The sequence below is a fragment of the Falco punctatus genome (genome assembly GCF_963210335.1).
Source record: "Falco punctatus genome assembly, chromosome: 4".
In the NCBI taxonomy this organism is placed as follows: Eukaryota; Metazoa; Chordata; class Aves; order Falconiformes; family Falconidae; genus Falco; species Falco punctatus.
Genome location: NC_137583.1, coordinates 102623751 through 102650529, shown reverse-complemented (window position 1 = coordinate 102650529; position 26779 = coordinate 102623751). Strand labels below are relative to the sequence as shown.

The following is a 26779-nucleotide window of genomic DNA, read 5'->3' as shown; positions in this document are numbered from 1 at the left end:
TTTTAATCACAAGACCACGTCACGTGTCCCTGCCATGCTGTTCCCATGGTACTGCTGGTAGGTGAGCGCTAGAAGCTGGATCTCCCACTGGTGCTGGGTAACTACGGCTTGACCAGCCAACATGAGGTGTTTTGTGGTGGGGAAGAGGTGGTTCAGAGTGGCAAGAAGAGTGACTAGAATATGTTGCAACTCCTTGAGTGATGATGTCTGTCAGTACAGTTTGACATGTACTGAAGCCAACTAAGTGGAAAAGACCCAAATACCTTGTCCTCCCTCATTCTTTTTTCCATTCCCCTTGCACCCCTGGTTTTCTTCCCTAATGCAATCCTCCCTTAAAGGGGGATATTTCTGCACAGTAGTCAGGCTCATCGTTTGCTTAGTAGGTGCTGGTTAGCAGTGCAAGGGTATTGATGAGAAAGCCTGTGTTAAGTTTCTCTTCAGAGACTGCCCTAGAATTGTTACAGCTCATGTACACATGGCATTTTAATCTCTCTGCAAAGACTTCTGAAAGGGATTTTTAAAGCACTGCGCCCCTAGTTAGTAGCTGTCACCAGTGTGTGAGGCACGCTCTCAGTGGAGAATTTAGCAGCCTTCCATTGCACCTGGGTCAAAATGTCGCCAGGTAAATACATCTCTGTCTGTTCAGACTGCCAAGTCACGGCGGCACGGCGTAGGGCTCGGGGTGTTGAGCCCGCGAGACGGATCTCAGCACTCTCAGCAGATTCCCAGGGCTGGGTGCTGGGTTTGGCCAGGGGACCTGCTGTGGCAGGCCGTCTGGTGTGGATGTCGAGGCAAGTTCGATATGCTGAGGGCTCATGGGATTCAGGCACTGTGCCAACGGTAAAGTGCTCGTCGCTTCCTAACGAGGTAGCCCTCCAGTCCTGCTATCAGGAGGTCTGCAGCTGGTCTGCTTAATGGTATTTAGTAACAGTATGTGCAGTAAAGCATGCTCTCCTATTACACAGAAATCCACTAATGCTGGCATGAAGAGTGGTGGGTAATTCAATCACACCCACAAAAATGATATTAACATAACATTAAAGAGCTGTGTAGACTAGCAAAAGACAGGAAATTATGGAGTTCAGGCTTGAAACTTTATCCTTAACTCACCCATATTGTGCCGAGGTATTTGGAAATTTCCATAGAGCGTGTGATTTTATGGAACCTACAGTGGGGTGGATTGTCCTGTTTGTCTGTAGAGGATTTCCTCAGCTAACATCAGCCAGCATTAGTGAGAATTATGTAAAGAAATCCTGGCACAATTTACAGAGCGTAGCTGGACAATGTGAGCTTTAAATATGAATTTCTTGGCTTGGGTGGTTTACCCACCCCAGCATTTCTGAAGTGCTGCATGAGGCATTAGCTGTGTTAACTTTTTTTAGACCAAGTCACAGCTCAGTAACAAAGCCACTCTCCCAGTTTCACAACTAATTTTTAGGGTTCATTTTTTTCTGTCCAACAGTCACTAAAAAGATTTTGGTTTGGTTTTAATTTACCTCTTGATTTAAAGACACTGCTCCTATTTATCTGAGGTAAATTCACTGGAACTACGCTGAATTATACTTAAAAAAACCCCAAAAAACCAAAACCACGATGAAAGCTCTATACCAGTCTTCAGGCCTTATTCATATTTTACCTCATTTTTGTTCCGGGTGAAACTAGTAATGCAACTCAGTAAGCAGTATTAACTTGATCATAAAAAAATCCTTAATTGGAAATGGAATAAAAAGTTTTAAATACTCCATCTTCTTCCTTGTGGCTTCCAGTCCTCCATTGTACCTCCCTATACCAGCAGGGACGAGGGGAAGTTCTTGCAAGGACCCCATAGTCAAGGAGGAGTCAGGGAGTCAAATTTCAGTCTATCCACTGTTATAAACACTTGTATAAACAAGATGTTTATATTGAAGATGTGAGGTGTTTTGTGAGGACAGTCATTTCAGTTCACCCATTAACATCATAGCCACCAGGAGCTAAGGGGAGAGTTGTCAGTTGCTCCAAGGATGGGACTTCACTGCAATAAAACGTGAGACTGCAGATCTCCCAGAGATGGTGAGCCAGCAGGTGCAGTGCTTGCAAAGCAGCTAAAACAGCAAGAAGTGCAGCACCCAGGTATTTTCTCACACCTTCAGGCTGTGCTGAAATGCATTCTGCTCTTGGATACCCTGTACCTGTGCCCAAGTAAAACTGATGTGAGCTCAAGTCACATCTGGCTTTAAGAGTTCATTTGAACGTGACTCTGGGAGAGAGGGAACTACACGATGGTCGATGGTCGTTATTTGGGGGGGGGGGGAAGTGTCGTGGAAATAAATCCACGACCATCGTGGAAGTAAAGAGTGACAGAAACCAGTATGAATTATTTTATTCTCATAGTAGCTTGTTGGGAGATTTTGTGTGGCATTTTCTGGAGATGATGAACTTTTGGTATGGTTAAGCACTGAGATTGTTCTGATGTTTCCCTTGTGTGCTTTCCATGTTAAGGAGCTGGGGGGGAGTACCACCGTGTCTGTCTCTGTGGTGAACAGGATGGCCATTAATGACCGTGTGTGGAAGAGTGGGATGGCTGTATCCTGGGGGAAATCAATTTTCTGCAGAGAGCTGAGCTACTGTAAAGAGTAGAAAATTTCCACTGAAGGGGAGGGAGGGAAGGGGAGACAAAATTGGCAGAGCAGGGATTAAAAAATGCAAAGGTTTCGAAAGTGAGGAGAGACTCAAAAAGCTTTCCGTTCAAGGTAGATTCCCCCTCCCGCAGCACTGTCAAAATTCAGCAGATCTTGAACATGTTAATCTTAGAGGTGGGAGAGACAGTGACCTTGGGGAGAAGCTCTGGGACGAAGGACATGGGGAGGCTGGGGAGAAGTCTGCCTGGGGTTTAGACAAACGGTGATTCTTTTTTAAAGTGTGTTTTTCTTTTAGCTGGAGAACAAACATGCAAAACTGGATCAGTACTGTGGATTTAATTCCTGAAGGAGCATCTATATCGTGGATGTTTCTGAGTTTGAAAGCCATGCAGTGAAACCTGGGACTAGGTTAAAGCTAGCTGAGGTAGCTCCATGCCCTCCTACAGAAACAGCATGACTGTGGCTTGGATGGGTCCTCATATTCCTAACCGTGTGCAGGTGTAGTAGGGAATACAGACTAGAGTGACTTTCTTCTGCCGTTCTCCACCCCTACATGTTTGTGTCTCTTCTCTGAATCACAGACTTCACTGTGGCACTGTAATAGTTTGCTTCCCCCTCTTCTGTGGATTTCCTGCTGCTTAAACCTTGCTGCTCCCTTGCAGACAGGCTGGGGAAAGCTCGTTTCCCCTAGGATGCTGTCATTTGACTCGTATAACAGATCTTGAAAAAACTTTTTCACAGGGGAGATAAAGGAACTAAACCGTAACTGGTGTTAAATACCATCATTCAGCTAAAGCTCCAACAAGAGTAAATTTACTTAGACTTTTTAAGTACGTTTGTATGTTTATGTATCTTAAAAACGTAAGCAGACATAAATCTTTACATCTCAAACAAAAGGATGATTCTTTCCTGACTGCTCAACATTAAAGGCTAAACCCAGTGATAAGATAACATTCCCATAAACATGGAAGCTTGAACAAAGGAGCTGTTGTCCTGAGAATGTGGGAATCAAAAAGAAACTGAAGTCTGAACTTAGGAAATTGTCTTACAAAATGGAATGCTGCATGTAGAGTAACATTTAGTGGTGCTCAGAAATTGCAGAACAGGGCAAATCCATAGGTCTTTCTCTTGATCTCAGTGGTCTTTGGAGCAAGCCCAAAGAAAGCAAAGGGCAGAGGCATATGGGAAATGGAGCGGACCTTTCCTTTTGCTTTGGCTTCTTTTTCAAGATGTCGGTCTTTTGTGAACTTCCTTTCGTGAACAGCAGAAAGGGAAAGGGTCGCGAACTCCCATGGTCTGAGTAAGTGGGAGGAAAGGGTGCAAACGCTGTTGGTGAATAAGATGTTTCAGGAATGCGTAAATACATGGCCTGATATTGCACGTGCTTGATTTATGAGAGTTGGCCGTTGGGTGCATTCAGGACTGTCCAGAGTGTGAATTCAGTTGTTTGTGGTTGTTAAGTATTTGCAGACTATAGGGCTGTTCTTGTAGAATGTGTCTTTGACTCCATTTTTACATTGGTTTTGTGCTTTCACTGCTTCTGAAGGGATGTTCAAAAAGCAGTCAGCTTGCCGCTAGAGGTGATCATTGTAAATTTTGTGTTATTAATTTTTAAATCCCTTATATTTGGCAGATTATATTTTGGCTGCTGGAATATAATTTATCCTTATAGGATCTACTTGTCGTTTATATGTGTGATACCAGTAGTAAAGTGAGGGATGTCAGCACTGGGGTTTTCATAAATCTTTAAATCCAGCTTGTTTTATAAAGCGGGGAATAGAACACAGCATGGATTTGTTCATTGGTTTTTTTCCCTTTTTTTCCCTTTTCTTCACAAGGTTGTTTTCTGGGACCCAAAACATTCAGCTGCCAAGCAGTGTTTTTTCCCTACCTGAGTATGTTCACTAATATCTGATATAGATGTTGCTCTTGGCATTGCCAACCCTCAAAAGTTTATTGTGAGGTTCATAATGTTTGTTTCTTAAACCCTTAGATCCTGGGGCATGTGATAAGACAGGAATCTCAGCTTTAAATTTGTGTGTCTCCTTCATGGCTGTGAAGAAAGGCATTAAAATACAACCTCTAGCACAAAGGCTTGAAAAAGATAATAAAAATAAAAGGATATGTCAAATGCATTTATTTCTTAGTTATGTTTTAATAACAGAAGTTAATTTCATAACTTTTTTGGTGTGTTAGAGAGCAGTAGTAATTGTCAGTACTGTACTACTTGGCCAGTTACAGGAGGAATTGTGGATTTATCCCAGTGAATCGCAGTTTGGTTTCTCAGAGTATGCCAAATACTCAGAATAAGGTCTCAGTTTTCCCATTTGTATCTTTTGTCTGGTTTGAGGACTGTATCTGATTTAATTAGTTTATTTGAAGGCACCTGAAGCCAGTAACATAGAGAAGTCTTTTCTTGAGGGCTCCCAAGCAACTGAAGCTAATTTGCTTACAAATCCAGTGCTACTTGCCAGATTTCAAGATGGGCTTTCTTTCTCAGTGAGGCTTTTGTTCTGGGGTAAAACTCCTGAGCAGAAACATAAAATATTTAAATTCTTGCTCCTTCCTCCAGATCTGCCCATGTATATTTCAGAAAGGATGAGTTACATAGCATATACTTTTTTTTATAGCTCTCCACCCAGGGTTTTCTGCCTGGTAGGACCAACCAAGTGTCCTTTTAAGGACAGAAGACACTAAGTACATAAACAGTGTCTTTATTTAGTGAATCCATGGCTTAACTAACCTCTTCCTAGTCTGTTTTGGCAGTTTCTGGGTGCAAGCTGAATCACAGCAGAACACAGCAATTGCCAGTCTTGTCTTCTGCAGGAAACTCATGGCCAAGGTGTCCAGTGAGAGCAGCTGGTACAAAGCCTGAGTGAGGAGTTTTTGGTTGGCTGAGGTGTTTTGGTTTTTTTTTGTCTTAGGCTCAGAAGTGATGAGCAGAAAGCTACAAGATGTGCTAATTATGCCATATTTCCTGCCCCTTGATGTTACCTTAAAGTGTAACTTTAGTGCTCAAAGACAGAAAATAATGAGGCAGTTGCTCTGTTGGTGTAAATTGGGGCAGCCCATTGGACCCAGAAGGAGGGCACTGCCTTTTCTGAAACCAAGAGCATGATCCAAAGTGCAATTTTTAATAAGCTCTTCCTTTCCAAAGATATTTACCAACCTGACCCAATGAGGCTAATATGTTCGCTTACGTCCATTTTTCTTTGGACAATAGAGAATGAAGAATGATTTATATGATAGGCAAGGGCTCTAAACTAAATATCTTTTTAAAACCTGTAAATGGGGTTTTGTAACAGGTGACTTCATTTAACGCTGTATTTTCTTGCAGGTTTTTAAAGCATTTTGAAAACGTAATAAAATTAGCACACGATTCATAAATTATGTATCTATTTTGCATGCTGGGCTGCTTCACCTGGTTTGAATTTTTATTGTTGACAAAGCTATCGCTTAGGAAAAGGTGTTGGAGAATAATCTGCTTTGGGACCCTCGACTGAGAGTTGTAGTAAGTTACCAGCGAGAACAGATTTGTCCTCTTAAAACTAGTTATTGTAGTAGTTGCAGGCCTTGCACTGAGGAAAACAAAGCACTTGCTGTCTGGAAACATGCACTTGTGGGTCCTGTGTGAGTCTGTTTACTGTATCAGGGCTGTAGGGAGGAATTTCCACACCAAACAAGCACATTAATTTATGAGCCTACACGCATACTTTAACCTTGAGACACATGGATCGTCCTGTTTAAGTTCAACTGGGCTTCTTACATGCCTGAATAAATACATGCGCTTGAGTATTTAATAATATTGTGGACAAATAGCTTATCGAATCCATTTTCACACCCTTTCCTGAGGCTGTCTTTATGTTACAGACTTGCCCAAATAAATGGACTAAAAAAATTTTTGCTTTTAAAAATATACTTGGTGGAGTTAAATAAAATTCAAAGAAACTCAAAGCAAAAGATATTCTATCCCAGTCCTGGGCAAGCAGGGTGAACTTTTGTCCATGTAATTACAAAAATCCAAATCCATGCTTTTGTTGTTTCTCCTTGAAAATTTCAGGCAGAGAAAAATGTGCTTCTCTGCACCACTTTTCTCAAAGTTTGGCCTTTGGAAAATGAATACAACTGTGACATTCCAGCCCTGGAGATGGAAGGATTAAAATAAATATATAGAAGAAAAAAACCCACACAGTTTTCTGATGCACTTCCTGAAATACATGTTTTGCAATGCAAAAATCCTAAGAAACAGTTCCTCTCAAACCTACATTGTTTCCAGAGACATCCCAACTACCTGGAATTTTCTAATTTGTAAATAATGAAATGGGAGCTCTGTGAGCTCAAGAAGTCTCACTCACACATTTGATTCAAATGGCCTCTGTGTGAACTCTATAAAACGCTTTAGCTTTAAATTATCAGTTTGAGTTCAAGGTCCCTGGTGGTAGCTGGAGTTCTTGCTTTTTCCTTTAATTCCTTTTCTTTTTTACTTCCTTTTCTTTTCTTGTCTATTATTGGAGAGGAACCATCTGATTGAGACATATATATTTTTTACAATATGTTGCAGTCATTGAGTTCTTTTAAGAGTAAATTGTTTTAGTGAAATGTCAGAAAATCTGCACAAGCAGAATGCTCAGAGTTCCTTTGAATAATGAGGCTATTGTTAAATGATTGAATACTTTAGAGATTAATATCATGGTATGCTGGCATGCTGGTTCATACCAACTGTAATTTAACAATGAATCCTCCGTAAGTAAGCAAGACTGTGAATGAGAAATCGGATACAGGACAGCACAGCATGCAAGAACATACAAAGTAAATAAATTCTATGCACAGGAATGATATGTTGTGGGCCTCTGTGTGTGTGTGTGTTTGTGTTATTTCCATAATATCTGAAATAATTGAATTTATGGCTAGAGGAGATTGTTCAAGTTTGAAGATCTGCTTATTTTTTTCTTCCAGTGCTGATGAGGAACATCTTTATGGTGGAAAAGATAGATTTTGAGTATTTTTTAACACCCCCACCCCTCCCCCTCCCCACACACTCTCCCCACACACCCAGCGTTCTTTGAAAATTTGGATATGCCTGGCATTGTCATTTGTGACAGGCAGCATTAAACCACATCTTGTTCCATGAAGGGTTTCAGATCCCTGAGCTGTCTTCCCAATAATGCATCCTATCATTATACAGAAAATTTAGCAGCACTGCTAAGTGTCAGCAAACAAAAGTTGCATTTCATTTTTTTAAGACATCTGAAGTTCTTGTAAATATGGAATAATTAGTAGTTGAAGATTTAATGATGGCCCAGAAGAAGGACTGAAGTGTTCTGCATGAAATCATAGTTATTAATTTGTGCATGAATTTCATTTTCCATACTTAATTTAGCAACTGTAGAATATTTTGCTAATTAATTATTAACACTGGTTATTTGTCATGGCAGAACTGTGAGGGAAAAACATAGCTTTCTATCAAAGCAAAAATACAAATGTCAGAATTTTAATCTAAATATGATATACAATAATGTAATCATGTTTTAAATAGTCTTAAATAGCTTCAATATTCAAACATACAGATATAATATGAATATAATACATAGCACTAATTCAGAATAAACAGCATTTAGAATAAATACTTCAGCTAAGAGCCAAATGCCTTACTTGGAACAAACTGGGGAAAAACACTGTAAAATGTCAGGCTTTTATGGGAAGTACCACTTTAGTAAGTGGCATTTTATTCTGTCTTGGGTATCAAGAGTGTGACAAATCTGTAGTCTTATTATAAGCACTGTGAATAGGATTTGAGCTTGTACCTACTGAAGGCAATGAAAAAAAGCCTTTGATTTCTAAAAGTGTTGGATCAAGCCAGTTAATTTCATTTACAGGCAGACCAAAAAAAAAAAAATCTTATTTTTTATTTTGGCAAGGAAAGGAACAAGGCTACAGGAAAAGTTACCTTTAAACGACTGAAGTGATGAACTTTCAGGCCTGTAAGAAGTGTAAGTTCTTTCTATTTCCAGAAAATTAGTATCTGTTTAAATTTCATTTACTTCAACTTCCATTTTACCTGGCTTTATTTCCCATGTACTGAAAACAGTTACGATACTCTCCAGAGCCTGGACACTTTCATGGTTTTCCAGAGGTGAATGTATGTATAGTGTTTAAGTATATCAGTGCAGATTAATTTGAATAGGAAATACGACAGTCTTTCTCAGTAAATCTCTGTGTTGTCTTGTAAATACATTTCTAACTTGAATGTGAGACACCCCTATCATTTTAGTGAAGGTGAAGGCGAGATGCATTCCTGTTCTTCAGCAGCAGTGGATTTTAGGGACACTGGAAAGGAAAGCTAGTGTTTTAACAGTGATATCTTTTGTTGTTGTAGGTGTTTCTACACACATTTTAAGAGGTTTATTTACAGTATTCTCTGCCCTAGGTTGTTGAAATTTTACAAAAAGTAAACACTAACGCTACAAAGTTTTCCATATTCTTCAATAAAAGAGCAGCAAAGGACCTAACACAGCTGTTCCAGGGCTGTATTAGGGCCCTGTGATTTGAGCTGAAATGGTGCTTGCATCTTCTGAAAAGCAGGATTTCTGAGTGTAGTCTGTAAATGGAAAGTAAATGGCGTGATCCATACATTGAAAGTGCCTTTTGGGTTCTTTCTTCCTAACATGGAGCAGCTGACGTGTTGGATCATAGCATTCAAGAGAATGGTATGATCTTGGGTTTTATTTGTCTAAAGTGATAATAGTCTTCATAGACATGTGCATATAGGTATTTTATGGTTTTGTAGCTTTTTTCTCTGATACTTCTGAAAAACATGTATTTTCAGTGGGTGTGGGGTGATGGTGAATAGTAGGCCCATGTATGAGTCAAATCATTACACCCTTAGTAGTAAATGTCTGTACCAAAAGGTAATACTGAACATGCATGCATTCTTCCAGTGGTTCACCAGCTTGCGTTCTCTTGAAAATTCAGTTCTCCTAGATGCTGCAATATATATTACAGTCTGCTTAAAACTGAGCTCCAAACTGCATTGTTAGGAACAGAAATACATGATCTGAATTTTTAAATTGCTGAACACCACCGTACACGATTCAGTACTAATAACTCAGTAACTTAGGAGCCCTTCTGAAAGTCCAGGGTCATTTTAGATGTACAACCAAACAATTTAAGAGAGGCTTCCCTCCTTTTCCTGTGATGTTTTGAAACTCTTGGACAAGTTGTTACTCTAAATTGCTGTACTAACTTGTATTACATTTAGTGAAGAAATTGTTTCTGTAAACTTGACAGCCAGACTGAAGAAAGGGTGGAAGACAGGGTAGCTAAATGTTAAACTGAAGTACAGTCTTGTTAATCCCTGTAACTACCTCCTCCTGTTTGTTCCCCATCTGTGCGCTGGTCTGTGAAAATAAAAGGTGCTCTGAATGGCATGAATTTTGTTGTTGTATTTTTTCTGTGATTAAAAGAGTTTAGTCTTAATTTTTCCTTTTTAAAATTAAAAAAAAAAAAACCAGAGAACAACAAAGCAACTTAATATTTGTTAATGGATAGAATAGTAAGGTGGTATAATTTTGAGAAAAAATACAGGCATTGAGAATGCCATACGATAGATGAAATGCCCAGAAATGATCATGCAAATCAGATATATATTTTTTTTTTCTGAGTGGATTTCCCTTTTGTGTGTATTTGGATGTCTTTAAGTTCATGTGACTTATATTATTATGTGTATTATAAGAATAACATCTTTCCGAGAAACCTAGCAGAAGTTTCTTCTGTACTTCAGGCCATCATAATGTGGGCTGCTTTTTCCTTCCCAAATCCGTGGTTTTCCTCATAGTCTCTGCTTTAAACAAAATAAACCCAGTTATGCTATTTATATATTAATTCACAAGAATGAAAGAGCCTCAGTGTTGCTTATCTAAATCCAATTACTGCTTGTCAAATTCATCCCAGTACAGAAGTTCCCAAGATAAAAGCATATATTACCTAAATGCCCAGAAATGCAGACTGTTTTCAGTTGGGTGAATTGTGCTCTGAGCAATGTGTGAACCCTAACACTGGGGATATCGTTATTAAACTCTGAACTGGGAAATTACATGATAAGTCGTTTTGGTTTGAGTAAGGAAGGAAGAATTCTGGAGACCGGTTACTTGGGTTTAAATCCCAAGTTTCACATGTATTTAAAACATACAAGTAACTGAAATGGGGCAAAAGCTGTGTTTTGTACGTGCCTGTGCACCTGCTGCCCTGCAGATGAGGGTGGCAGCGTGTGTGTAGCACCGAGTCGGGCGAGTGACGAGCGACTTGTCCTGCCTAGTCTGATGGCTATTTTTGGTTACCTGACTAGCCGTGGGCAGCTCGAAGGCTGGCTTGACGGACAGAATAAGAAAGATCCTATTATATATATAAAAATACCTACCCCAGAGGCTTTTGTTTTCTGTAATGATATGGAAAAGCTGAAAAGTTTGAGTGGCCCCAACCAGTCTGACCTCCCAGGAGATCCGTTCTTTGACCCAGCAACTCTCGGTGGTGGCTGTCTCTCAGTAGGCTTCCCACCTTGGTGTACCGCCTACCAGCAGTGGGGTGGCTGGTACCTGGTTCCTCAGCCCTGAGCTAGCCCCCAGCTGAATCTCACTTGCCTCCTAACCCTGGCTGCCTGCATGCCTTCCCTGCACCCCCAGCTTCCCGCAGGCAGTAGCAGAAATGGCTCTAATCCTTTGTGTGCTGTGGGACTGCAAATTCCAGTCTGGGATCAGTGTGGGCAGTGGGTAAGGTTCCCTCGTCTTGCGAGTGCTATCGCTTGCAGCTGAAGTGCTTCCTTCAGGAGCTGTCTCCATTTTAACAGCAGTTATCAAATAACTTCCTGGGAGCGACGAGGACGAGCTTTGTCTGCAGTGTAAGTGCTCATCGACTGCCTGCCTGCAAGCTCTTGAAATGATCTATCAATACTGCATCTTTGATGTATGTTCAGGGCTTATTCTGCATTGCTTGCATCTTTCCCGAGTCTGCTGAGTAGTCAGAAAATGTGGGGTGCAATGGGATGCGGCTCTCGAGGGTGTTTTTTGACACGTCTCTGTAGATAGGTCTGAGCAGGGAGATTGTTTCTCTGCACAGCACTGCAGGGTCTCCTCTTAGTCCTACCTGTTGTGGGATATGGTGTGTGTTACCGTGTTGCAAGTGAAGTGTTTTTAAGTGACCTTTGTAATTTTAATCATGGATATCAGATGTCTTGAACAGTACCCTGAACTGATATATATGCAAGAAAAGGTAAAATTGTTCATGTTTGTGAGAAGGTATTTCCACCCTGCCACCCCCCCCCCCCCCCCCACCCCCCCAAATTAATGTTCTCTTGGAATGAAAGGATGGCTGGGCTGAGTCAGACAGGAATTTGTTTTAGCAGCTGTGGAGGTGTCTGATGTTAAAACAGGGACAGCGTGTGATGATACTACTCTGGTATCCTCTCCTAGTTTCTGGCAGTATGTGACTTTGAGGGCCATAAATGTGTCTTTGTTTTTAATTTTGTGACAGATTTTTAATCCTGGAAGTCATCTGATAGCTTTTTGTAGAGATGTGCTCTGTTGGGGCATCAGCGTAGGCTGTGGCGGTGAGTTCCACAAGTAACTCTCCATTCTGGAGAAATACACCTTCTGCAGTTCTTAAATCTTACTATTTTCTTGGCAGTCCTTATGTATTATGAGAAACAGGGAAGACAACTAGTCATCTCGCTGCATGGGTCCTTCTTTAATGAGCTGAGGTCCTAGTCTGTACTTGCTCCTGAACATGGAAGCTCTTTCACGTATCTGACCACCTTGTTTTAAATTAAAATTATGATGTAGAAAAAGATTAAAAGCATAATTGAATATAAGGGATTTAAAGGATTTTTTACAAAGCGTGTAAACAATTTTATTTGTGCTCACTATGGATTTAGATAACACTTTGGGAAGAATGTAATGGAAAAACGACACATTGCATGTCTGGAAATCTTTTTAATAGAGATTTCAGTTCAGATGTTCAGCAGACACGTTCTTGAGGTAGCCATCTCACAGATTCATTACGTCTCTTCCCTTAGATACTGTGATGCAGTAGGTTATCGTTAATGATACAGTCATTATGTTGAAGCACTGGTAATAAGGCATTGAGATAAACTCAGTTCCACAATTGGCTTTTTCTGACCACAATTTTTGATTCAAAATCTTTGAAAGAATACTTCCATGCACCATAACTCAGGAGGAAATTAAGCTGTGCTCATGTTTTCACATGGCAAGTAAACCATACGTGGTACTTGTTACGTTAATGGTAATGGTAGTTTGTAGAACAGAGATGTGCAGGCTCTTGAATTTTATATTAGTTTCCACTTAAATATAAGAAAACAAGAGGCCAGCTCTTGTGATGCACTTTATCCTTATTCTGTGGGTGTTATGGAACAATAAATTTTTGGTATTTCTGGGTGAATCAAAACAGAATTAAAGGTCACACAAACAAAGCTTTTGAAGACTGGGAGAGGAGACATAACTTAATACCATTCTCTACACATGCAAGAAAGAAATATGACTACATTTGTAGGAACAAAATACCTTCCTGATTTCTTGCAGCATACAAACTAACACTCTTCATCAGAACTGATGTTCTGATTACTGTAAAATAATTACCTGAAGTATTTAGGAAAACAGTGTCCAAATTAATTCCAATTACTTTCTTGTGGTAGTGCTCAAGGTTTATAGCGGTAGATTAAACTGCCTGCATATGGCTAATTGCCTATAACGGTGTTTGTCATTGTGGCGCCTCTTATCACTCTGATGTCTGTTTTTGCAAATGTGAAAGTGTGCTCGTAACTGTACCTGCAGGAGGAAACCTTTTCTGAAACAGAATTACTTGTGTGAGTAAAATTTCTAGTGTAACTAAGTGCAGGATCATAGTATGTAGCAAATAACTCTGGGAAATCTGTAATAAAAGCAGTGGAACCATAAATGCCTGTCTCTGCTGGCAAGAAATGTTAACTTTTAGCTCTCATGTGACTTGGATGAAACAACATATCAATTCATTAGGAGTGGCTGGGCTGAAATGGAGGCTGGGTGTTAGTTTTTGTTGGTGGAAGTTTAGGTATGGATTGTGTTTTATTGGAGGTTGTTGTGGGTTAGCTGCCGATTTTTTGTTGGATTCTTTTTCCATGTATCTGTCAGAGGCCCTTTACTGCAGGAGATAGGCATGTTTTTGCATGTTTTTCATGTATTTGATTTTAAATCTGAACAAATGAAATGAAGATGCACCACACAGGCCAAATTTCCTGCTGGGTAAGTTGGCCCAGCGAACAGCCGTAAATCACACTGGCGGAGAATTTGGATTTGCCGTATCTTAAGATAAGTGCTTTAATGTCTTCGAGGCCAAAGTCAACTTCAGGTATTACCATGAAGAATTATAAAATTAAGTGGAACATAAGTGAGTATAAAGGCCCCAGTTCTGAAAACACCCGAGGTTAGAAAAGCATGTGATCTCATGGTTAACATTAAATCTGTTATGTATGTGGTTGGAGTTGGGCCAGCTATGGCAAAATAGACCCACAACTACGTGCCCACATAGCCATCGTGGTGGAGTGTGCAGCGCATTATGCCTGCCTTCAGAGCATAAAATCCTGCCTGTCTACAGAGCCAGCAAAAAAAGAGGGGGGTGGGGGGGTGGAGGGAAGGAAGGCTTGTACCAATTTTTTTGATTCCTAAAACATGGATGAATTTGGGCTCAGCTTGGGTTGCGCAAACTGTTAATGCCTTTAGGTCAGTTTTCCCTCCTTCTGACTGGTTTCAGTCTGAAATAAAACAAAGCAAAGCATGTTTTTCCTCCCCAAAATGAAAGTCAAATGGAAACAAATGCTTTTGCGGGTTCTTAGGGAAAGGAAAAACTGTGAAATGGAAAAATCTCACTTTACATCAGTCACAAAAACAGAGTAAAGAGAGATGGAGAGACAGTGGCCTTTAGATAAAGCTGAGTGTTTACATGTCACTCACAGTGTGGAACCTTCAGCTGAGAACTTTGTCAGGCACAAAACTGCCTCAAATTGTATTTGCTGGTACTAAAGAGCGTGTTTAGGCAGGCTGTTCCCAATCTTTCCCATTGGTGCCGCTCCCCCTTCACGAGATAATTGTTTGCTGTGTCCAGACTAAAACCCGAAGATCCCTTTTTCCCTTTTCCTCTGTGATGGTACCTTCCTCTCTTTGGCTCCCTGTCTTTGTCTCCACCCGCCACCCCCCCACCTCACGCCTTATTTTCTGTTGTACTGGCTATGTTTACAAACTGGTAGGGCAGAGAAGAGCATGGCCTTGAATATGTAGAACAGTGCTCTGCTGCTGTTGGAGTTCTTGTCTGTATAGCAGGAGACACGGGTTTCCTCCTGAGGCAGAGAAGGGTGTTGCAGCAAGGTCTTCCACATCCTGGTTTCTGCACTTCAATTAGAAGTCACTGACATCAAATTTATATTGCTGTTAATAAAGATTAACAAATAAAAATTGGTCTGCCATACATTGTAGTGGTTAATAATTTATGAGCTATTGGTTATTTTTCATGGGTGTTGCTTTGCCATTGGAAGATGCAATTTTATTATAATCTTATTTTTTATATATATTTTTATATATATATATAAATATATATATATATAAAATGCATCCTTCATTTATGGTGAAAGTTGTCTTCCATGGAAAAGTCTTCCAAATGAAAGCCCAGTCTATCAAAATACCAGTAATGCTTTTTTTAAAAAATTTTGGGAAAGGACACTTTAGAGGAAGTTCTCTTCAGTGAAGCAGAGACCAAGACATAACAGTAACTTGAGAAATAATTTTATTTTCCTTATTCTCTTGAAGTCTTATATTCAGCTATAAATGCTCTCTTCTGTGATCTTTTACCAGGGTTTTGTGATACTTTAAAGTTTGCATTTTTAATCTTAACCTCTGTGAGGTAAAGACAGGTATCTGTTTTATGGTCTAGTTGCTTAATGCAACAAGTTGTAGCTGCCTGAATTCCCTCTTCATCATGCTAAGTCTATCAAATTGCCGTGCAGTGCCATGCTACCTGTGGGAGGTGATGTAAATTCAAGTATTAACATTCATACGGAAAGAACTAGGAGATGCACATAAGCCTCAAAGCTTCTGTTTGTGCAAAATGGAAGTTCAGAATGTGTATGTGCAGGCTTGGATACACATGTGAGCACAGTTCCGTGTGCAGGCATGTAAGAAAACTATCCTAATTCCTGCATGTTTGTTAATCCTGGAGGAGCCTGGTTTATCTGTATTAAAGCAAACCTTGTTTGGCAGCTAAAAATGAAAAAAAAAATACTAAGCAAACTTAATCAATTTCACTAAAGGAACCTCTTTACTAGTGCTGATGTCCATAAATGCTTCCTATAATTGGTATTTATGCTGGCAGTGCAGCGCAGTGACCAGAGATGGACAGGGTGTGGCAAATGACCAGTGCTTTGCAGGTGAACTCTAAAAGGTGTTTGTTGAACTGCAGCTGCCGAAGGAACCTCTGCAGGAGTACCAGGCAAACATTTTTCAAGGACACTGGATCTCTTCCTAGTTAGTATATATGTGTTATATGTGTGCAAAAATAACTATGTACATTATTAAAATATAATAACATGTATTTCTGGCTTTTTGTTTTCTCCATAGGTATGGAAAAATTGTATCCACAAAGGCAATTCTTGACAAAAACACAAATCAGTGTAAAGGTACGTGCAAAACATCCACCCTGTGAGTTCATTGTCTGTTTGAATGATTGACTGGTGGCCTGACTGCCAAGGCTTTAGCTCCAACTGTGCAATCAACATAATGTACAGTATATTACAAACATATTTAATAATGCCAAAGCTTTGAGTTGTGTTTCCAGTAACATTGCTCATTAATTTTTTTCATTAACAAACAAAATGAAAATCACAAATCAGAACAAGTATCAAATTGCTTCAGCAGAAAAGTAAATTACCTTCTAACCACATAGTGCTGTCTGATTTGAATGATATCATCAGTGATGCAAATTGATTTCCTATATAAAAATGAGAAACCTTTGGGGAAAGTTTCCTAAGCAAAACATAGTTTAATTTTTCTATTTTTGTGAAGCCTTGGACTGCGCTATTGGAAGTAGAAATTATTCTTTATGACACAAATATATCCACAAGTTGCAATACCAAGATATAAAAATTATTCCTCTTCCAGTTTTGTGCTGTTAATATTTCTACTAATGTATGAAAACAATTTTTAATGAAATATAGCATGTTTCACACGTGTGTGTGTTTGTATAGCTATATTGACTAACCTGTCTAGTAGTATCTCAGGACTAGAATTGTTATTAATTTACTAGTCTGGAAAGCCATCAAGACTATGGGGGAGAAGCTGTGCTATAAAATGACTCTAACTTTACACTAGTGGTATACAAGAATCCTTTTGGAGTAATAAGATTTACTGGAGTGGGTTGTTCTGATAAGAATCACATTCTGGACAGTATTTCTATCTGAGTTAGTAAAAGGAAAATGCATTGCAGTACAGGAATGTCTCATGAGTGGCCAGATAGGGTGTGAAGAGAAGCAGCAGAGAGAACATTTGGGGAAATTACGAGACGGGGCAACATCATGCCATTTGTACCAAAGATGTTCGTGAGGTTTGTAGAAGTGTGTGCCTTTATTGCCTGCAGCAACAGTATTCATTAGCTGCTCAAGAGAAAAGTGGATTGCAAGACTGTCATTCAAGTCCTAGAAAACTCCACCAACCTGATCAGTCATGGGCTGCCATCAGAAGCGAGCGCTGCTGTGGGTTTGCTTCTGCCTGAACGTGTGTTTTCTTTCCTTGGAGCGCTGTTCTGGCAGGCTTCTGATAACATTACTCTCTTTTTTTTTTTTTTTTTTTTTTAATATCACAGGAGGAACAAGACATGTTTTGCTTTTGGGTTTGGGCGTTCTTCTTGGGCTTTTTTTTTTTTTTTTTTTTTTTTTTTTTTTTTTTTAATAAATTGAATTATGAAGGAATACCCTTGTGTGGGCAGGCAGGGTAGTCTGAGAGCAGAAGGCCCTGTGAGAGTGGCCAGCGGCAGGGGGCACAGGGGCGAGTGTTGTGGTTTCAGAGCTGGGGGCAGAGGGACATGCCTGCTGTGGCTGCTGCGGGGCTGGTGCTGTGGAGGCAGGGAGCAGTGTGGGGAGCTGTACGGAGAGGGGGCTTGCAGCGCGGTGGAGCTACAAATTTGCTGGTGGATCGAATGGGCTGTGGGCCGGTTTAACAAGGAGGAAGATGCCACAGTGGGACAGGAGGGGGCTCTGGGGCAGGGGTGCTCGGGGCCGGGGCTCCAGGGTGGGAAGGAGCTGGGGCTTGGGGCTAGGAGAGCTGGAGGGGCCTGAGCGGCTGAGGTGAGGGGTAAGAAATAGGACGCCTGTGATCAGGTAGGTTGGGGTTACCCTGAGGCCACACTTCTCTGTTTTACACTTCGACTAAGACCTCCCTTTGGGGATGGGGATGTGTAGATCCTTGTCCCCCTTCCCACTACCATACAAGATGGAGGTGTTCTCTGTGCTCTCATGTGTCAGCTCCATCCTTTTTTCATCTTTTTTTCTGGCATTCGTCTATCTGAAATGGTAATGCAAATCAAGCAGGTAAAGTTGGATTTGAACCAAATTCAACCGAATTAGTGTGTTGAGTAACGAGGTGAAGTCCACAGGAGAAACGTGTTCGTCTCCACTGAGCTTGGTTGTCTGAGACCGCTGTGTCGTCAGTGCGGATGCTATAAGCCGGGTGCCTAAAGGCTGGTGGACGGAATCTGGGGGAAACATGCTCGATGATAATTCTTAGCTTTTTGTTTTGTTTTTAAATGTGTGTTTGACTGGTAAATACTCCACAAACCTTGTGCCATGTGATCAGAACTTCCTTCTGTTTCCATTGCTGGTGGTAACAAGGAAAGGAATGGATGTGTTTCGCAAACACAATGTGAAGTGGAAAGATTGTAAAGAACATGTATGGTAGAATTTTGAGAAAGAAAAACATCTGGGTTTGGTGTTCTGTATATTGTAGTTAGCTTTGAGTTTATTGCAGTAGGGGCCATATAACAGTGAGTTGCAATTTTGTAAAAATTTGCTTTCACGCTGTTGTATTACACTGTAGGGCAGAGATACTTATTTGTATTTTCAAAGATGCATCTTTATGACATAAGTGGTGCTATTAAACGATTGTAAACATAATTGGATTTATTAACATTATGCTTAGTGGCATAAAAAGTGTAGAGTTTTTTTTGCTTTAAATGCAGGGTACAATTTCCTTTCTCTTCAGTAAGGCTGCCAAAAAAACCCAAAACTTCCCAGGAATCAGAAGTGGAAGGGACCTGAAGAGGTCAGGACCTGCCCTGGGGCAGGATCAGCTCTAACCCACTGCAGAGGGGTGTTTCTCTAACCTTCTCTCGAAGGCCTCCAGTGGTGGAGATTCCTCAAGCTCTTCAGGCAATCCGTGATAGCATTCCTTTTCCTCACTATAATGAAGCATTTCCTAATGTCTAACCCAAATCTCCCTTGATGCAATTTAAGCCTGTTGCTTCCTTTCTTATCCCCAGTGGACATGTAGAACAGTTTATTCCTTTCCTCTTTTGAAGCAAAGATATATTTGAAGACTTATCTGCCCTATCTTTTCCTTAAACTGAACACTGGTCCTTTGACTTTTTCCTTAAAGACAATTTGGTTTAAGTTTTTGATTATATTGCACTTCACTGATCTCTCTAATTAGCTCAGTTCTTACTTGAAAACCTTAGAGCTGGGCAGAGGATATCAGACGGCCTAAATCTTACCATTTTAAATACTGTGGAGAGGTTGTTTCATTTGTCTTCTCTGTGTGATCACATGATGCTACTCTTGGTTGATATATGCATGTAAATAACTTTGTGTATTTAAAATATGGATATATTTCTGAGGCACAGGGTATTGCATGAAAGCAACAGTGCTGATTTATGCCAAGAGATTCTCTGCAGCCCCCGGTTCTGTGATTTTTTTCTCCAGCACTGCTGCCAGCCGAGCTCTCCTTATTGTGTGCTCTGCTCTGTGCTGTTGATTATTTCATCCTGAGGCTAGTACTTTTTATTTGTCTGTATTGAACTTTATCCTGTTTTTTTCCCTGGCTACTCTTTAATTTGCTGAGATTATTCTCAAATCTGAAGTCTCCGGAGTGCTTGCAGCACTTACCTCTTTAGTATCCTCTTCAAGTTAATAAATGATTTCTCTAATCCACTGGACAAGATAATTCGGAAAGACTGCATAATAACAGACCTGGGGAAGACTTCTGAGGAAGTCCTTTCAGTACACCAGGTAGTGCAACACTGAGCCATTGAGAACTTTTATTTTGTTATTGGATCTGCTAATCAGTTTGGCAACTATATCATAGCAGTTTTAGCTAGATCGTATTTCTCCCATCTGCTCAAGTTATGAGAGACAACCAAGGTTTAACTAATACATATATATATATATATATATATATATATAGTACTTACCTATTCGTAAGACTAGTTACCTTCTTCTAGTTTGAAGTATGATGTGACATTATTTATTCTTGCTAAATCATGCTTGCATGGTACTAATCACCTGTTACCTTTGAGTGTGTGTGAATGGATTTCTATGAGTATTTGCTCTAAGATTTTTCCTGAAGTTGAAAGTCTCTCTAACACACTGGGACCTGCATCCATTTCTTAAAAAAAAACAACTAACCACACACCAAAAGACCAACACACCACCACCCCCCCAACAAAAACCAAAACCAAGGGAATGAAACAACCCCACCCAAGCAAAAAGCAAAAAACCTTGAGCAATTTGCTGGGTCCTTTCCAGTCTTCTGAATCTCACTCACCTTCCACAAAATAAGAGATATCTTGTTAAATTAACATATCATCTTGTGATGTGTATCCACTGCAGTAGAGTGGATTAAATTCAAGGAGGTGATAGAAGTCATCACATGATTGGAGATTGCAGTACCTATTTTAGTGTCATTTGTTATTGACCAAGGTATAGAGTAGAGCCAAAAGTGGAAAATACTTAATACGGCAAAGAAATTATTTCCAGTAAATACCCCATGTAACAGCAGGTTTGTTAAAATAGGTTATTGCTTAGCAGGAATGCTTAGGTTTCCTCTTGGAAAAACAAGGAAAACACTCTCCAATGGACTTTAAGTCATTCTCAGATATTCCTCAGATTTTTAAAAAGCTACCCATCACGTTCCTGTCATGCTGAAGAATGGTGTTATCTGAGGATTTCTCCCTGGTATGAATTAAGCAGTTGGGTCTAAAGTAATCATATATGCTGCGAGGGAGTTCACTAGGGAAACCTTTTGACGTAACCTCTCATTTTCAGATTGCTCTTTGTTGGTGGCGTAACTGCTAAGTGAGGCAGAGGAGAAGCAACAATCACCCTGTAATAGAACAATATATAAAACAAAATAAGCACAGTCATGACAAAATGGCCAGAAATCACTGAACAAAGCAGTGAACAATCACATATGGAGAATAATGAAAAACAGAGACATGATTCATTCAGTTGTTCAAACACAAAATCCCTAATGAACAAGTTAGAGAGTTTTGGCTGCTTTTGCTTTTTCCCTTTCCCTCCCCGCCTTGTGCATTTCCCTTCTGGGTCTACTGTATTTGCTAATTTAAAAAGTAGGGGACATGAAATAAAAGAAACCATTCAAGAGAAGCGTTAATCTGAAACGTGTAGACTCTTCGCTTTCCAGCCCTCACCCCCCGCCCTCTCCAGACTGGCTTGCCTTTGATAGACCTACGTGCTTAGAGCAGAGGGAATGAGTAATGGTTGTTTCACAGTACAGTTTCCATACCTCATAGCAATGGAATACAGAACAGTTAATCTGCCAAATACACAAGCCTGTTTCTTACAGTATGAATTACTGTCATCTGCATCTGCCCTTGTAGACACTTTAATTGCATGCATGCAGATTTACTTCCTGGTTTAATCAGGAGCTCGTATGATTTTGAGCATTTTGCTAGGACCTTAGAAGATGAGCACGGGAGAACGACTAAAAGTCCAAAATCCCACCTGTGGGATTTATTTTTTTTTAATAAATAAAACCTATGAATCACAGTAATGTCTAGGAGACAAACACTTCAACTGCATATTCTTCATTTTATGTATATTTTTTCAAACCATGCATGACTTGATTTGCTGAATTGCAGTGTTTGTTTTAGGAGAGAAATGTGCCTAGCGTGATGAGGGGAACTATAGAGACTCTATAATTGTAATATTTCATTATGACATTTTTCTTACTGAGAAATGTTAGCAATGATCTATTCATTTTTAAAATATGAAAACTAGGAATGCAAATACACAGTCGTTAGGATTGCAGTGGGTTTATGGTAAAAAAATGCCATGAGGTCATCTGCGTTAACCCAGCATGTATTGCATACAATTCTATTTCTCCTGTTGTTTTGCTTTTTTTAGACTAGGACTTAAAATTTACCATGACCTATTTTATAAATTGAGAGTTTATTTGTGTAACAAAAATGGGATAACTGCAGGCTTACTATCAGTGTTAGAGATAATGTGAATGTCATGATAAAGTGGTGCTTCATATCTCCCTGTCTTGTGTCACAAGTCTGTCCTGCCTTGTGTCAGTGGTGCTACTCATCTGTTTAAGTTCACCAGCATCCCTAAGTACCCTAATGCATTGGAGCTTAATGAGCTGGAAGCTTCAGATAAACAAAGCTTATAAGCATATAGTAGATCTATTTTGGGGTGTGTTTTAGACAAATTACTTTCATAACTTTAAATTTTAGAAAGGTTTTTTTTTTTGCATATATTGTATGAAGACTAAAGGTTATTTGTGATCCTATGAAATTATGCATTTTCATTTAATATTTATTAATTCCCGTTCCTATTATACTTGAGATGGCACAATTTGGTTGTGACTAGCAACATGAAGCAAGTCTATGTAAAATAATGAGCTAGTGAAGAAAGAGCTATGCTGCATAGAAAGCTATTTAGTTAATAAATTTTATTTATTGGGAATAAGCTCGAATTGCAATAACTGTTCTGTGTTATTTATGATTCTCAGAATTGCCATTTTGAGAGAGAAAAAAAAATCCAGCCAAGTAGGTCTGTGCCTGATCACAGACTGTAAACTGTTCACACTAGGAGGGCATGCACAGCATGCTTCAAGGGGAAATAGATCTTGTAGAAAGTAAATAATTTGTAAAACAGACTTATTTAATCTTGAAGCTCTAGACTTGTGTAACAAATAAATCAATCCCATTTTTGATGCCTGGATAGACAATGGATGGGGTGATTTTTTGTGCATTAGTTTTGTTTGTTTGTTTGCATTTTTTTGATCTACTCAAAACTTACTTGATCAGTGCCATAATAGTTCACAAGTTATTAAAAGTGTAGCAATATGAAATATTTTAGTTTGGCATGTTGCCCGACAGGCGTTCATGAAGGCTGGATAGATGCTGAGTGTGGGCAGCCACTCAGCAAGTTTTATCTATGGCTCTGCTGATCCATCTCACTACTGACCTGTAGCAGCCCCAACTAATCTGGTCCTTCTGATCCTGGGTCTTTTGAACAGAGAGCACAAACTATGCAGAGTTGCACCAACTTTGGTTAGCAAGCTAGCTGATAAAATTACATGTCCTGAGTTAGAAGGACAAAATCTTCAGCAGTGTCACCAAGTCCCCACTTCAAAACAGAGAAAAAAAAAAAAAAGGGGTGGGGGTGGGGAGGATGCAACAAAAAACCTTGCCGTGCTAAGTTTTTTGATGAGATACATTTAAACATCGTAAGGTTAGTTGTTTAAAAGTTGTACATGTTTGGAGGTTTTTTGTTTGCTGGTTTTTTAAACTTCATTTTCACTCCTGTGTTTTTTATAAGTAAAAGCTGAGATTCTTTTTTTCTTTTTAAATTAAAAAGTGGCATTACTATGTAACCACATGAGACTAGGAACCAAGCCTTTAGGAAAAATACCTAAAGGAGACATCTAAACACCCTAAAGGCTGGCATACATCAAAATAAAATGAAAAGCATTGCTAATAAGAAACTATGATGTCGTTCACTCACCAAGGAAGTGTTGTAAGTTCACACCCTACCTTATCAAATGAAGCTTGTTTGATCTGCAGGCTCATGAGCTATGGTGCTCTGTAAATCTGACCATTTTAAGTTTTCAGAAACTAGATGGGGGGTGGGAGGGGGATGTGCATGTGTATATTCAAGAATATATATGTAGCCATCCCCTTGTACTTACAGATGATGCGTTTATGGATGTTTAGGTAACATAAAAAAGTAATGACACTCAGTGGGAGCATCTGATTCTGTTGGGTGAACTATTTTCCTGGCACCTGACGGGGTGGCCAGCAGGCGTTATATGTGTCTTGGCAAGTGCACGAGCGTTTTGCAAAATCACACTTTAGCTTGGAGGTAGAGATTTTCCTGTTGGTATACTTTTGAATGCTGTCCACATCTGCTGAAGTGAAATAGGAAAGGGTTTGATGACTTGTGCTAAGCAAGTCATCATAGCTGGAGTTTGCCAGCACTGGCTGCTGCCCTGCCGTGATGAGGACTCGGAGACATACCCACCCCCATGTCTGCAAAATGTTGCTGCACCAAAGCAAACATTCTTGAATGCATCTAAACAGTGCTCTGTCTCAAGCAAGTCCTCTAAAAATTGCTTGTTGGGTTTAAAGCCAGGTCCTCTACAGAGGAAACTCCTTTCTAATTAGTTCCCCAGACACTTTCTTAAACGTCTTCTTTGCAATTAAAGAAAAATTTTCTTGGGTCATTATCTTTTCATGAATGAGCTCCTGGCCTAGCAAATATTTTCTGTAAGGAGACCCAAGATGCTCAAGTATTATGTGACATATCTAATCTGTGATTATTCTTAATTTACTGCTTCCAAAATTTGCAGGCCCATATCGCTGGCAAATAATTGGTTTAATTTTGTTTCCTTCCAGAGAAATAAAAAAAGTAAAATTTCCATTTATACACAGTGATTAATGTTTTGATTCATTGGTCTGTGTAAAACTTTGCCAATGGTTTGGCATGTGTTTGAAGTGCATTTTGGGACTGGGTAATGTTAGTAGGCTCTTAGTGGTCTCAGCAGACTTGGAAATACCTATTTCATATCACGGAACTGAGCAGAAGAGAAATTTTTCTGTCTTTGAACAGTGGCTCATAATCAGCTTTGTTGAAAGCTCACTTGCAATGCACTGGCTCTTTCAACTGTCTTGCAGGGTCGCTTTGCTTAAATATTTTTTCTCTAATGCCATGGTATAGCTTCTCATATACCAGAAATCTGTTTGGCCTCTGGTTGCTTGAAGGCAGGTCATCTCTTCTAAAAGCAGTGGTACTCTGCTGAGAAGTTGGTTTCTCAAATGTCTCAAGACCTTCAGTGCAGCAGCTGACCTGTGGAACCCCCAGGCAAAGGAGGACAGTGCCCAGCTCCTTAGTTTTGCTGGAACCGTCTCTTAGATGCTCGTGGAGTATACCGCATATGCAAAACAAACACTTCCTTGATATAGTGTCTATTTGTTAATAAATCCAATTGACACTCTTATTGAACACGACTACTCAACAGGAACCATTCTGAATCAGATCTGTTAATTATAGTGTGACTTATCTTCTGTGGTATGCCAGCGATCAGAGAAGTCACAGTTCACATTTTCCCCTATTAATGCACATCCCTGTCTTTTATTTAGAAGAGTAGAAGTCTCTTACCCGAGTAAATTAAGTAAATGTTCTCTTTCTTGGCAGATAATGTACAGTGTAAGTAAAACACTAATAGACCATGCCATCATTTTTACTAACTCTGTCTTTGAGGGCTGCCTGTCTGGAGATGGCGTAGGATTGCTGGAGTAGGAGTGTGTGTGCAACACGAGAAAAATTGTAACCTCTGGCAATAAAGGTGTAACTCCCGCAATGCCGAACAAAAACCCTACCCACACCAGTTCTGGGGAAGGAACTGATGGATGTTATTAGTATTACTCCATCTATTTAGGTTATGGTAGCCATACAGCAGTAAAGCTCTAGGTACTGGTTGACGGTACAGAAACAAATTGTACTCTGTAAAAATTAATTAAAGACAACCATGTCCTATGAACTGCAGCCCAGGGCTTTGAAAAAGAGCGAGGTCCACACTTAATCTAGGTACTGTGAGTAATCTTACGACTTTGAATGGAGTTAAATAACTTTTAAAAAAAAAAAAATAATACTGAGTTCCCCGATAAAGAAACCCCCAAACCAGTCTTTCGGTTCTCCTGAGAGCAGTCATACATTTGGATAACATTTAGTAAGTTTTTTCAACCCAGGATGTTTTGAGAAGAGCTAAATTTATATATGAGAAAAGGAGGAGGCCGTGTCAGGGGTGGTAGAATGACTCTTCTACTCGATGGAACAGTTTTTGTGTGACTGGGTCTTCCATGGGACCAATGATAGGCTGATGTTTTCTTCCATTAGATGGCAGTGGTGTGATATGTGGTTTCTCTGGACCCCCAAACTACAAATTTGATTAAAAAACTACAAATGATACAATTTTTATTTTAAAAAAAAGCCCAACTCTTAGATCGGCTTATAATTTCAGAGTCTCCAAGCTTTCAATTTTTTATTCACATGGAATTTTACAATGGATTGGTCAATTTCAAGCAACCATGCCAGAGGACTGGAACTTTCAAACACAACAGAGTTATTTTTTTTCATAAAAATGGGCAGCTACATAGAGTGGATACTCAGTGGTCTCACCGCAGGAAACGCAGGAGTGGGGTAGTTTTAGTCCACCTAAAGTAACCACAGTAAATCCCTACTTGCTCATCTATGGTGGAGCCAGAGCTTGTGCTGGTTTTGCCCAGTGATGAGTTCAGGAGAGACGTACAGGTGTTGGAGGAGAGGGTGGAAGCAGTAAGGAATGCTTGGGGTAGGGGATTGGAGTTACTGCAGCAAGCTGTAGCATCACTCTTGGGGTAGGACATAGGCAGAGGCAAGAAAGATGTGGCTCGAATTTATAAGATGACAGGCTTTGTTTGGTTCATTGCTTGTAGAGAATCCTGTTTTATTCTAAACAAAGGAGAAAAACAGATTTTTGTTTTGATATTTTTTTTTATTATGATCTCTGTAAAGATCTTTCAGCCACATTCCCTTGTTACTTGTGGTGTTAGTCGTGGTGTTGTTGTTTATT

General features: G+C 39.8%; 1 protein-coding gene across 6 annotated transcripts in view; it reads left to right on the top strand.

Moving 5' to 3' along the window:
- Positions 1-26779, top strand: part of RBMS3 (RNA binding motif single stranded interacting protein 3) — a gene marked incomplete at its 3' end in the record, with an annotated part of 449340 nt that overhangs the window by 107718 nt on the left and 314843 nt on the right. For all 6 annotated transcript variants that reach the window (XM_080385818.1, XM_080385817.1, XM_080385821.1 and 3 more), the window contains exon 3: positions 16271-16329. In XM_080385818.1, the coding sequence (XP_080241944.1) occupies positions 16271-16329 (59 nt within the window). The remainder of the gene's footprint in view (positions 1-16270; positions 16330-26779) is intronic.